The following is a 12,552-nucleotide window of genomic DNA, read 5'->3' as shown; positions in this document are numbered from 1 at the left end:
AACGACATTATTAAGAAACGAATGAATAGACTCACGTGTTTGCTCAAACATCGACAAATTAGTAACTATTGTAAGTATTTTTATGATACCTCGATTGACATCGTAAGAATATAAAATGTCACCCTCGATATTAGCAAATATCACTTGTATCCGAGCATCTTATTCAGAACGCTGTTGAACGCTGTTGATCAGAAGTCACTGAACTTCCTGAAAGCAGAAAACCATTTTTCCTAATTTATTAACGTTCAGTTTCCAAGGAACATCGTAAGAATATAAAATCTCAACTTCGATATCAGCGAACGTCACTTGTATCCGAGCATCTTATCCAGGATTCTGTTGAACAATGTCCTCGAGCTCCACTGAACTTCCTGCAAGTAGAAAACCATTTTTCCTAATTGATTAACGTTCAGTTTCCAAGGAACATCGTAAGAATATAAAATCTCAACTTCGATATCAGCGAACATCACTTGTATCCGAGCATCTTATCCAGGATTCTGTTGAACAATGTCATCGAGCTCCACTGAACTTCCTGCAAGCAGAAAACCATTTTTCCTACTTTATCAACGTTCAGTTTCCAAGGAACATCGTAAGAATATAAAATCTCACCCTCGATATCAATGAACGTGTAACTTGTATCCGAGCATCTTATTTAGAACGCTGCTGAACAGTGCCCTCGAGTTCCACTGAATTCCTGCAAGCAGAAAACCATTTTTCCTACTTTATCAACGTTCAGCTTCCAAGGAACATCGTAAGAATATAAAATCTCAACTTCGATATCAGCGAACATCACTTGTATCCGAGCATCTTATCCAGGATTCTGTTGAACAATGTCCTCGAGCTCCACTGAACTTCCTGCAAGCAGAAAACCATTTTTCCTGATTTATTAACGCTCAGCTTCCACGGAACATCGTAAGAATATAAAATCTCACCCTCGATATCAATGAACGTGTAACTTGTATCCGAGCATCTTATTTAGAACGCTGCTGAACAGTGCCCTCGAGTTCCACTGAATTCCTGCAAGCAGAAAACCATTTTTCCTAATTTATTAATGTCCAGTTTCCAAAGAAGATCGCAAATAACGCAAAATTTCAGTAAACCGGTACTGGGGATGCGTGAACCCGATTTTCTGGACGCTCCATCGCCAATGGCGTCCTGTATTCCGCACCACTTGGCACCTCGCCCGTGAAAATAAACGCATCTCGACCGAAGCGGACCCTTCGACATTCCGATCACCGATGAACTTTCGACTGTGTCGGGCTAGCTGACGTGGTGGACCTACGGGGACGGCAAATCCGAACTTTTCTTCTAATCTCGATCCTCCGTTGCCGAGGCTACGATCGCGGAGGGATTCAACGACCCAACTTCTAACTCGACGCTCGAAGGGAGCACCCTTTAATTACAATTTCCAGTCTCTTTAAAAAGATTGAAACCTTTCCTAATTCGACCATCTAAGTTATCTATGCTTTAATCATCCAACGGAATCGGGTTATTCTGGAGCAGTAAAATTTTGTATTTGTTGATTCGAGCATCTTGATTTTCGGAGAACTAATTTACTGCCACGGAGGAACGTCGGATACTTCAGGAGCTTTTTCGTCCGCGCGGGGCTCGGGTTTCCGGCTTGTGAAACGACTTAATCGGCTTACACCTGAACCTTTAATAACTTCTACACGGGATATTAAACGAGAAACGCCAAACTTAGTGCTGGTCGCGTTGTTGAGAGGATTGTTCGATCACGTGTAAATCTGTTTCACTCTGCAAAGAAACAGGATTTCCTCGGAAATTCTGTTCAAAGACGCGAGCAAACATCGTTGACGATTCGGGAATCGTGATTGAACAAACAATTGATTTTCAAATGCACTTTTCTCAAAAACAAATCCTCCGTATTCCATTCAACCTTTGTTCTCGTCTTGAGCCATTGCATCTTTTGTATCACGAATTTTGATGCACCCTGTATTTAACGAACGCGTATCGTTCCTCGCCGTCGATGATGGCGAGCTTCAGCAATGGTCGATGTCGCTGGCGGAAGTGACAATGGCGGACAAGCAAACTGACGGTGACAGTTGCACGACGAAGCTTGTTGTCGTCACTCGATATATGCACGGCACATACGAACAACCTTTTTCTACACCTTTTCTATCGATTGCAGACAAGTCTAGAAATTCACGAGGCTGCGTGTAAAAATTTGATCTGCCTGGGTATCTTCTACCAAAATTAAACTTTCCAAAAATGTGGTTTATTTGGAGAGTATTGAGAGACTTCCTCTCGTCTCATCATCAAGGATCTTATTTTATAAATGACTATTTCCCTAAAAATCCCCCCTTAAACTAAAGATAATTTAATAGAATTAAACTTAAAATCGAGTTTAGCAATTATGCAAAACGTAATCCGTTTACATTTGTCACGATTGAGACTATAAGGTAATCACACAGGCAATTAGACGGTTTAATGGTTTACGATTATAATTACATGGGAATTATACGTTAACAGAAATCATGCTTCCCATTTAATCTTCATAGTGATGATGTAGACGTGCACGCTGATCCCGTAGAAGTAATTACCATGTAATCACCGTCTGATTATTATCTAACCGTAAATGTAGCAGATGTAATCAGATTACATTTTGCTACCGAGTATAGGGCTCGTTATGGTTGCACTGTTCGCATCTGCGACAGCATCTTCTTGCAATTAAATCGGAATTGTCAGACTTCATGTGGACAACTTTGGGCGAGACTCTGTTCTCGGAATTCCCTCGATTCGGACGGACCGCTCAAATAAGTTTTTAATTAAAATGAACTGGATTATAATCATAGGTTAGAACACCTGTTATTACAAACCAAAGTAATTTTTTTGTTCTGTGTATTCTCGATGAAACATACAATATTTACATGTGACAATTTTTTTCTTCTAAAGACTGATGAATATCCTGACAAAAAGCAGCCTCTGATATAAACGTAGGCATTTTGAGTCACCATTTCGATCGCGTTTATTTCTTTAGAAAAGATCGATATTGGTAAGAGGACTTAGGACTAAAATAACACCTCAACAGTTCGTTCGAGGGACTGTTGAAAGAATATTTCTGATATAGAGGGACTGAAAGAATATTAAAGAAGGCGAGAAAAGCTATAATTGTACTGGAAGGACGAATGACTAAGCGAAGGGTGCACGGCCTTGTACAATTTTCTTGAGTTACTATTCTGATCGCGGTATTTATTTCTTTATGAAAGATCAATACTTGTAAGAGGATATGAAAGTAGAATAACATCCAAACAGTTCGTTGGAGAAGCGCGTCTAGAACGAAAGAATGTTAAAGAAGTCGACAAAATTTATAATTGTATTGGAAGAATAAGGACAATAGGTCCTTGTACAATTTTCTTGAGTCGCCATTTTGATCGCGGTGTTTATTTCTTCATAAAAGATCAATACTTGTAAGAGGATATGAGACTAGAATGACACCACAACAGTTCGAGGAACGCGTCTGGAACGAAAGAATGTTAAAGAAGTCGAAAAAATTTATAATTGTACTGAAAAATCAAAAGTGATAGGGCCTTGCAAAATTTTCTTCGGTGGTCCGTCGATGTTTACGTCTGCTACAGGCAACCAGGGAATTATTGATCTCTCCCGGGTGCTTATATAACCCGGCCTGTTTTTTTTTTCACATTTGTTTGCGTTCGTTGCATATCCCATTTGCTGGATGCACCACGTAGATGTATTAATTCCGTTGCACATTCGCGAAATAAATTACTTTACCCATCGTGTGTCGAACACTCTAATACATTAGTACGCTGTGTTTCGTACAAAGCGTTTCACTCTGATATCAAACTCGAATTACTTTCAATTACACGTGTTTTCGTATGCTTTATACAAATTTTGTAAACTAAGTAATTTCCTTAATAATGACTCTGCCCGGTGCTAATCCATCGCCCTGATGAATTTACAGAAGCAGCCTCGGCAGACGTGGCTGGTAGCAAGACGAGCAGCGAGGCGGTGGACGTTTTCCGCGCGACGAATTTCTCTCCGACAACGACGGCATCACCGACCACGGCCGCGACGACGACGTCAGCGTCGTCACCATCGAGCGTCGAGGACAAAATGGTCGCGTCCACGCACAATCTCGACGACCTGGGCGTCAGCCATCCGGCGAGCGCGAACGGCGATCGTCAGCAGCAGCAGGAGAAGCACGGTCACGCGTACAGGTCGGCGCAAACCGCCCAGGACAAACGGAGCAGGCTGAGCAACGTCATAAACAACTTGAGGAAGAAGGTACCGGACGCGAGGACAGCCGACTCGCCGAGGAAAGAGGAGGATGGCAGAAACAGCGTCGAGAGGAACCTCGAGACGCTAGAGAAGTACGTGATGACGGTGCTGAACGGCGTGATCAAGGAAGAGGTCGACATCGAGGAAGATATTATAATAAAAACGGAGACCGAGACGGCCAACGACTCGGAGAAACTGACCGACGATCAGGAAGACGAGGACTCCAAAGGTCCCGCGGCTAACTTTGAACCCTCCAAGCCGAACGAGAGTAGAACGGAGACTGCGGTCCTTTCGGAGCAATCCGGGCCCAAGGAAACGTTCAGCTTGGAAATTATAAAAGTGGACAAGGAGGATGACGATGTGGAGGTGATCGAAATTTCTGACAGAGACACCAGCGAAACGGACACTGCGGAGGAAGGGGAGGAGGAGACGGATACCGCGGACGAGACGGAGGCGGGAGACGAGAGCTTGCTGGGGCAGATCATCATGGCGAGATTGAACGATCGCCACGAGGAGAGACGAATCGACAAGCATCGAGAATTCATGGCTGAGAACGCGGAGTTGAGGAACGTCTGTAGAGATCTCCTCAACGACCTGCTGAACGATATCACTCAACTGATCGACGGGAACGGCCAGGAAAGGGATAAGACGAGGGTGACCGACACTCTCTCGGAGACCTGTATCGGCAGAAGTCAGGATCACGCGACGACCAGCTTGCACTGCAGCTTACCCCTCGACAAAGTAGCTTCCGTGCTGCAGAATTGCCAACCGGTCGAGATCCGTCGTTCGTCTTCCACGTCGTCTTGTTCCTCCCACGGTTCCCTGAATTCGTGCAAACCTTCGCCCCCTACAGTCAGGCACCTCTGCCTCTACTGCGATAGGAAGTTTCTCTCGATATCCCTCAGGCAACGGCACACCGAAAGGGTTCATCAGCAAGGTGGCGGCAGAAGGTCGGAGAGGAACTCGAGGAGACCCTCGCACAACTGTCAGTACTGTTCCAACAAGTGCGCAGAGAATCTGGAGGGCCTGTTCCAACACATGGCGAGCCACCACAGCGACAGATATCACGCCTGTGTTCAATGCTCCACGAGATATCTCACCAAGGATGCTCTGGCGGTGCACATGAGCGAGGTTCATGGAATCGTGGTGAGGAACAATCAACCGGCTCCGGTGAGCTGGAAAGACCGATGGTGTTCCTCGCTCAGCCTTTCGAAGCTGCTCAAGAAACGCGTTCCCAAGGTGTACCGATCTTCGCTTCCGCAGGAAAAGACGAATTCGTTTCTCTACAGAGAGCTTACTAGCCAAAGACGCGATAGAATCGAGTCGTCGAGCTCCAAAGAAAAAAGACCCGAAGAGGATCACGAGCATAGAACAACAGAGCCCATCCTGTTGAAACCGATCCTCCAGGCGAAGGAAACCTTCAGTAACCCGGGCAGCCCCGAGTTCGACAGCTCCTTCTACAGCAGCGTCAGCTGCAACATCCGCGATAACCTTCTCCATCACCTGGACGGCAAGTTGCAGAGCACTTCCTCCGCGACGATCGTCTCGTCGACTGCCGCGCCCACGGCGGACCCGAAACCCCAGCAACAGCAGCAGTCTTTCTACGAGCACAACGCCAACCAGATCCAGTTCCCCATCGACATCTCTCTGACGGCGGCGACGCCAGTCTACTCCAAGGAGTACGCCACTGAGGAGTACGAGAACTCGAGCGAGTACGCGCAAAAGCCCGGTAAGAGCAACAGGTCACATCCGCGACGAGTGTCCTTCGAAAAGTACAACTTCCCCAGGAAGTACGACGGCAAGGAGCAGTGGACGTGCTCCATCAAGGACCTGAGCAAGTTCGACATCTCGACGCAGCTGTCGTTGAGGAAGAAGCAACAGCTGCTGAAGGAACGCGTCACCCTGAACAGGCTGCATCAGATACCGCTTATCGACCTGACCGGGACCACGGACGTCCCCGGGGACGAACGGAACGCCTCCCGGATGTCGGACGAGCCCGAGATCATCGAGGAAGTGTGCCCCGGTAGGAAAAACACAGAGACTGATCGGCCCTTTCGTGGCGACGCCAAACCCACGGAGATCGAGCGGCCCTTTCGTGGCGATGCCAAACCCACGGAACGGGAGCCAGACGTATCCGAATTGAAGAAGATCCCGCAGGATACCGAATTCACCGTGGAGTTTGGCAGTTTCTTGATGCTCCGGAAGTGGGACGAAAAGACGTCCAACGAGGCGGCGAAGAAGCAGGAAGTCGTCTACGCGGAACTCACCGGCGAATGGTCCAGGCCCCGGATCTACGTCTGCGGTGCCTGCGCTACTAAACACGTAAGTCCTTAAGCGATCGGTTTGGGACGGGTTTGATCGTGTTCAAACGCGTTTGATCGGGTGTGTAGTGAAAGAACAAGCGATTTCTCGAGCCACAAGTTGGTCAGACGCCTGATTAAATTATTTTTGTTGATCGAATTGCGAGTTGACCTGTAACAGGATTAGATGAAATTATTTTGTAGACAGTTAGCGAATTGATAGACGATCTCGTATCGATCGTGTTCTTTTCTTGTATTTCTGTTAATTGATCGGAGTAATTTAAGGCAGACGTGGGAATGATTTTTCTATAAGATTATTTATAAATAGCTGTTCCAGAAATAGACAGTCTCGATCGATTATTGGGTGGAATAGTTTCAAGAAGAATGAAATTACTTTTACAAGATTATTTAAATAATAGACGATCTCGGAATCTTCGTGCAACCGTAATTTAATTCCACATGGTTTATAGATTGAATATTCGATGCGAGAACAATCGTGAAAGCGAACACTATGAGAGTGAAACGGTAATTGGAATAAATTATTTTATTCGGGATCGTTGGCTGAAATATAATCTTGCCAAAAAAGTTCGCAGGGAACTGAGTAATGAAGTATCTGTGTTGACACACTGATCCTGTGCTTCTGACTTATTTCAGTAATTACTGCCAACATGAACTAGATAGTTTATCGTGAAACTAGTTGCTCTTTGACATTTCTGAGATAGAAGGCAGTAGCAGCGAAGTGTAACGCGTCCAACGTTTCTATTCAAAAATCATGGATACGTATTACAGTAGAGTTCTGATTATCCGGCACCCGTTTATCCCGAATGTCCGAATAACCGGCATATTTACCCTGACTATTCTTTGGTAAATGTTACGGATCATATTTCACATAAACAAAGAAGTCACAGCTAGTTCATCCAGCAATGACGTCGATATTAAAGTTTTAAAAATATTAATGGAAGATTCTAGAGGCCAAAATAAGATGAAAATTAAGGATACTAATTTGCTGATTGAGGCTTCGTTAAAAAGTTATACAAGCATTTCCGGACACACAGTATATTTTCGATAAAGAATTTTTTCTCGAAAGCACGTAGGGTTTTGGGGGTATGTCTATTTACGAAAAATGATTATAATTGACCCCCTCAATCGGAAATAATTTTTTTACAATGATTTGAAAATTTTCTTTGTCCGTCGAAAAATTTCAGCAACTACCCCCTGTCGTTCTGGAAAAATTATTTTCAATGGGGTCAATTATAATCATTTTTTATCAATAGACATACCCTCGAAATCGTACCCAGTTTCGAAAAAAAATTCGAGTGTCAAATTTTTCGACAAAATTAAAAAATTTCAAATCGCACTAAAAAAATTATTTATGATCGCAGGGGTCAATTACAATCATTTTTGGTCAATAGACATACCCCCGAAATCCTACCCAGTTTCGAGAAAAAAATTCCTTACCGAAAATATAATTTCTGGCCAGAAATCTTACCTCGAAATTTCATGCGAATCTTTAAAATGTCATAACTCCTGAACGGATTGGACGATTTTAATGTTTAAAAAAGCAAACTACGCGTATTTTGATGGAGAATATGTAGAAATAGCAAAAATATTCGAAAAGTTGATCCATGACTCCGCAAAATAAGAAAAACCCCATAAATATGGCCTAATATTCAAACAGCCATAACTCCTACAATAGTGAATATATTTCAATGAAACTTTTTTCTGAAATAGGGCTCATGAGTACCTACAAAAAAGTATTAGACAACTTTTCTGTAGGGCGTCAAATAAAATTACTAAAAATCAAAAACGAATTTTTAAGAAAAATCGACAGGGGTAGGTGCCTAAATTTTTCGACGAAAAAAAAAATTTCAAATCATTATAAAAAAATTATTTTCGATTGCAGGGGTCAATTACAATCATTTTTGGTGAACAGACATATCCCCAAAATCCTACTCAGTTTTGAGAAAAAAATTCGAGTAGGTGTAAAATTTTTTGGCAAAATTAAAAAATTTCAAATCATTCTGAAAAAATTATTTTTAGTTGCGAGGGCCCATTACGATCATTTTTGGTGAATAGACATACCCCAGAAATCCTACGCACTTTCGAGAAAAAAATTCTTTACTGAAAATCTAATTTGAGGCCAGAAATGGTTCCACGAAATTTCATGCGTTTGTTTAAAAAATCATAACTGCGGAATGGATTGGAGGATTTTAATGTTTCAAAATGCAAACAATGCGTATTTTGTCGGAGAATATTTAGAAATGTTAAGAATGTTGTTTCTTAACCCCGTAAAGTGAAAAGGCCCCCATACAAATGGTCCATTTCAATCCAAAACATTTCTATCTGAAATTTTTATTTTGTGACAAATTCTTTCGAACATTTACAAGTCTTTTATCCCCTTCTACACGATATGAAACATTATAAATACCATTTGGAGAATATAAGCGATTTCTGAAAGTCCAAAAGCCCCGAAGAAGTTGTCAAAGATAGACTGGAGCAATGGTTGCTTGATAATCGTGTCGCTTTCGTACACCTGATATGACGAAACGCAAAATTGTGGGTGCAAAACATTCGTTTAAGATAGTTGACCCCTTTCGACGCTACTGACATTTACAAGCGATTAGTTAATTAATCAGCCACTTGATTGACGACTATCGATCGAATCGTGGACCTCTGAAAGGACGTCTCCTGATGTTGATTGACAATTAGTTGGCGTCAAACGAATCTTCCATTGACCGTTGCTCAATATTATCGTCGAGTTATTTGAGCATGTGTATTACTACCTGTTACTAACACCAAACTAATCAACAGGTTCGCATCGCAAGGTTTTGAAACCAAACTTCGCAGCGATTGGTGACTTCTGAAATTCCCCAAAGAAATCCTACGCGTTCGATTTACTTGCTAAAATGTATCGAGATACTCCGTTACGTTGAGTTATTCTGCCGTTTGAAGATATTTATAAAATGATTTGTATCTATCGGATCGGAACCGCGAGGTTAAAACTTTTCTAGCAGCTTCGAACTCTACAGCGAGCCTATAAATTTTATAACATCGATTCGGAAAGGGTTTCTAGACCATCTGGTAATAGATTCTGGCTGTATAAGCGCGGAGCTTTACGTAAAAATAATTACAGTCTCTGTACGGTCAAGTTTTACGTGCCTTCGCGGAGAAAAAACGTTGGAAGATGTGCTCGAGCGTTTCATAAATAAAGCCCGTTACTCGTTTCGGTATATAAATAATCATAACGTACAACCAGTCTTTGCAATTTTCTAACCAGTTTGCGATAAAGATGTATAATAGTAATTAACGAAGCTGCTTGACCACATTCAGCAAGGTTTCTATTCGTCGAAACAGCGTTACACAATTCTGTCTTTTTCGTGTCGATTCGAAGGGTCGCGACAAAGTAACGGGTTGAAGAATAAGGTAACCTTTTTTTCTTGGAAGAGTTTATATAATTTTTTGGAAAGTTTACGCGTTATCCGATAGTCTGTATATCGAATAAAAACTGCTTGGGTGCCTGTAGGTAATTAAAATTACACAAGATTTAAAAAAATTTCTCGAAGCTACCATATTTTGCAAACTAATTGGATTTCTGTTGACCAAGTTCTCGACGTTTGGTTTTAGGTGACGTTAAGGGAGATGGAGGAACACAAAGCCGCCACGCACCCGAACGTCTGGTGCTCGCATTTCGAGTTCTCCGGCGACCAACGTGAGCTGTACAAGCACCTGTTCCTGCCAGGAAAGGACGTGCCCACGGCGAAAGCGAAAGCCGCCATCTTGGCTGAAAAGGTTTGCACAAAGTGCACTAGGAACTGTAACACGCTGCCAGAGCTGCACAGGCACATGCTGGAGTGCGGTGGAGACCAAGCGTGGTTGTTAGGGTTGTTCGGTAACGGGAAGAAGAAATGCAAATGGAGGCCGTTCGGCAGCCGCAGCAGAAGACGGAGGCAACGCGGTATGAAGAGGAACATCCAGAACTCACAGACACCGAGGGTGAACACCCCCAAGGAGAAGCAACCGCCGGGTCCGAGAGTTCGACCCAGCGATCGTGAGTGTCCATCCTAGCTCCTTTGCTTTGGGATCATTTGTCTCTCAATATATATTTTTCTGCCATTTTAACAGGTCTGATCACCCACAATATTTTCTTTTTTTTTCTTTTTTTAGATAGACGAGGCACCGACGTCTCTTTTGATTTGAGGTAGAGAAATGGATGTCGAGCCTTACTTTCATTTTCCAGTTTCAATTATTTCGCTACGCGTCCGATAGTCGAGTATTCTGCATTATGAGTCGATACGAGAATAGCAAAACGAATGCACCCCCTCGTTTACGAGGGACGTTGAAAGAGATTTTTTAAGTAATTCCCGTTTCGAGTCGTATCCGATGCTCGATGAAAAATTCTACCCGTAAAGAAGTTAATAAAGAGCAACTATAAATATGCGTACACGAGGCCGAGGGATGCGTTGGCTACGTCAGAAAAGCGTTTAATTACTGCGCTAATTAAAACTTTGTTTCGTTTAGTCGATTCACTTATCCAACTTCCCCTTTACCACGCAATAATTACGACAGCCAGCCGGGGCATGATAACTTGAGACTTATTAATCGCATCTGGATTAACAGTAACACGCTGATGTGCACAGCGAACGCGTTTCCGAAGAAATGATACTTCCTTAAAGCGCTGCGTTAAAGCCACGGTAATTTATATACTTCAGTTGCTACGAAGCAGTTAAAAATTAAACGACCCACGAATTAAAATTACGACCGTATAGCATAGTGTATCCTCCCTTAACCCGTTCATAGTTTATGGGGTACTTTTTACGAGTTTTTTTTTTTTTAACGATCACAACTCTGTATCGTTTCCAGTCCACAGAAATGAATAATTTTTAATTTCCATAAAAAGTGTTCGTTTAGGCAAACTTTCTACGATAGCGTTAAGATTTTATTTTAATCGTCGTGCTTAAATAATGCTCGACGCAATTTTGCTTGCAGGCGAGAGTATTCAGAAAATGCTGGCAAATTTACCTCCCAAAAGAGCCACTAGGAAGGTGATTCAAGACAGTGCGCTAAGAGCACAGGGTAGACTACGAAACGTAAGTTTCAAATGTTTAAATAATTCTGCTACTTTTGACACGTGAAATACAATTTTCCGTCCAAGTGTTACTGGACTTTAATATTAAATTAACGCCGATATCGCGCAAACGCTACTACGAAGCGGCATTAGCGACTACTTAAGCGGCACGGAACGGTGTTAAACGTTATAAACATAAATTAATACGAAAAACCCATAAGAGAATAAGCTACGCTCTCATTAATTCTACTCCGCGAGAGGCTTTGCCTCGACGATCGAATAAATTCAACCGCTCCATTTGCATATCTAATCGCCCGATATATTTTAGCCTCTGCGGGACCAACTGTGGCATTAGACAGTTATTAGAAAAGGAAATAAAGCTTTGAACATGTACAACAATTGTTTACAATCTGCAGAATTATATAACGTAGCACTATGTAAACTGTGTGCATTTTTCACTAAATCCTAAACTAACTACACATTCTCATCGATTTCATACTTCTGCAATCCCCCACCCCATTGCATTTAACACAATGTTACCAATTAACGAACTTAACAAAACGTATACTCCATGGAAACACATTCAAATTATAGCGAGACGTACTTTGTTGTGACGGTCTACGGAGCAAAATTTTTGTCGAAACAAGTACCAACGAGATCGCATTTTCTAAATCGTTATCATTTTTTTCAAAACAAAGTATACCGTGTATCGATTAACGATTTTGCAAAGAGACGCCATTTGGGGAGATGTTTTTGCGTCGTCGGTGAACCTTGACCCGGGGGAAGAACGACCGTCTTCTTTCCAACGGCTCGTAAACTGGTAAAAGCGATCCGCGAATCGTCGTCGGATGCCAAGAAATTCGTGGGAAAATGATGCAGACGGTGACCCGGGGCATCGAGTATTCGGTTGGAAATTAGGTGAACCGAGCAACC

The 12,552-nt window shown here is 42.7% G+C and overlaps 1 protein-coding gene across 3 annotated transcripts in view; it reads left to right on the top strand.

The window, feature by feature from the left end:
• Nucleotides 1-12,552, top strand: part of LOC143344036 (uncharacterized) — a 257,432-nt gene that overhangs the window by 225,626 nt on the left and 19,254 nt on the right. For 2 of the 3 annotated variants that reach the window (XM_076769593.1, XM_076769592.1), the window contains exons 3-5: nt 3,938-6,576; nt 10,179-10,602; nt 11,541-11,641. In XM_076769593.1, the coding sequence (XP_076625708.1) occupies nt 3,938-6,576; nt 10,179-10,602; nt 11,541-11,641 (3,164 nt within the window). The remainder of the gene's footprint in view (nt 1-3,937; nt 6,577-10,178; nt 10,603-11,540; nt 11,642-12,552) is intronic. The other variant, XM_076769594.1, reaches the window with a different exon arrangement.

The sequence above is a fragment of the Colletes latitarsis genome, chromosome 7 (genome assembly GCF_051014445.1).
Source record: "Colletes latitarsis isolate SP2378_abdomen chromosome 7, iyColLati1, whole genome shotgun sequence".
NCBI lineage: Eukaryota > Metazoa > Arthropoda > Insecta > Hymenoptera > Colletidae > Colletes > Colletes latitarsis.
Note: the sequence above shows the minus strand (reverse complement) of the source record. Positions and strands in the feature narration are given on the sequence as shown.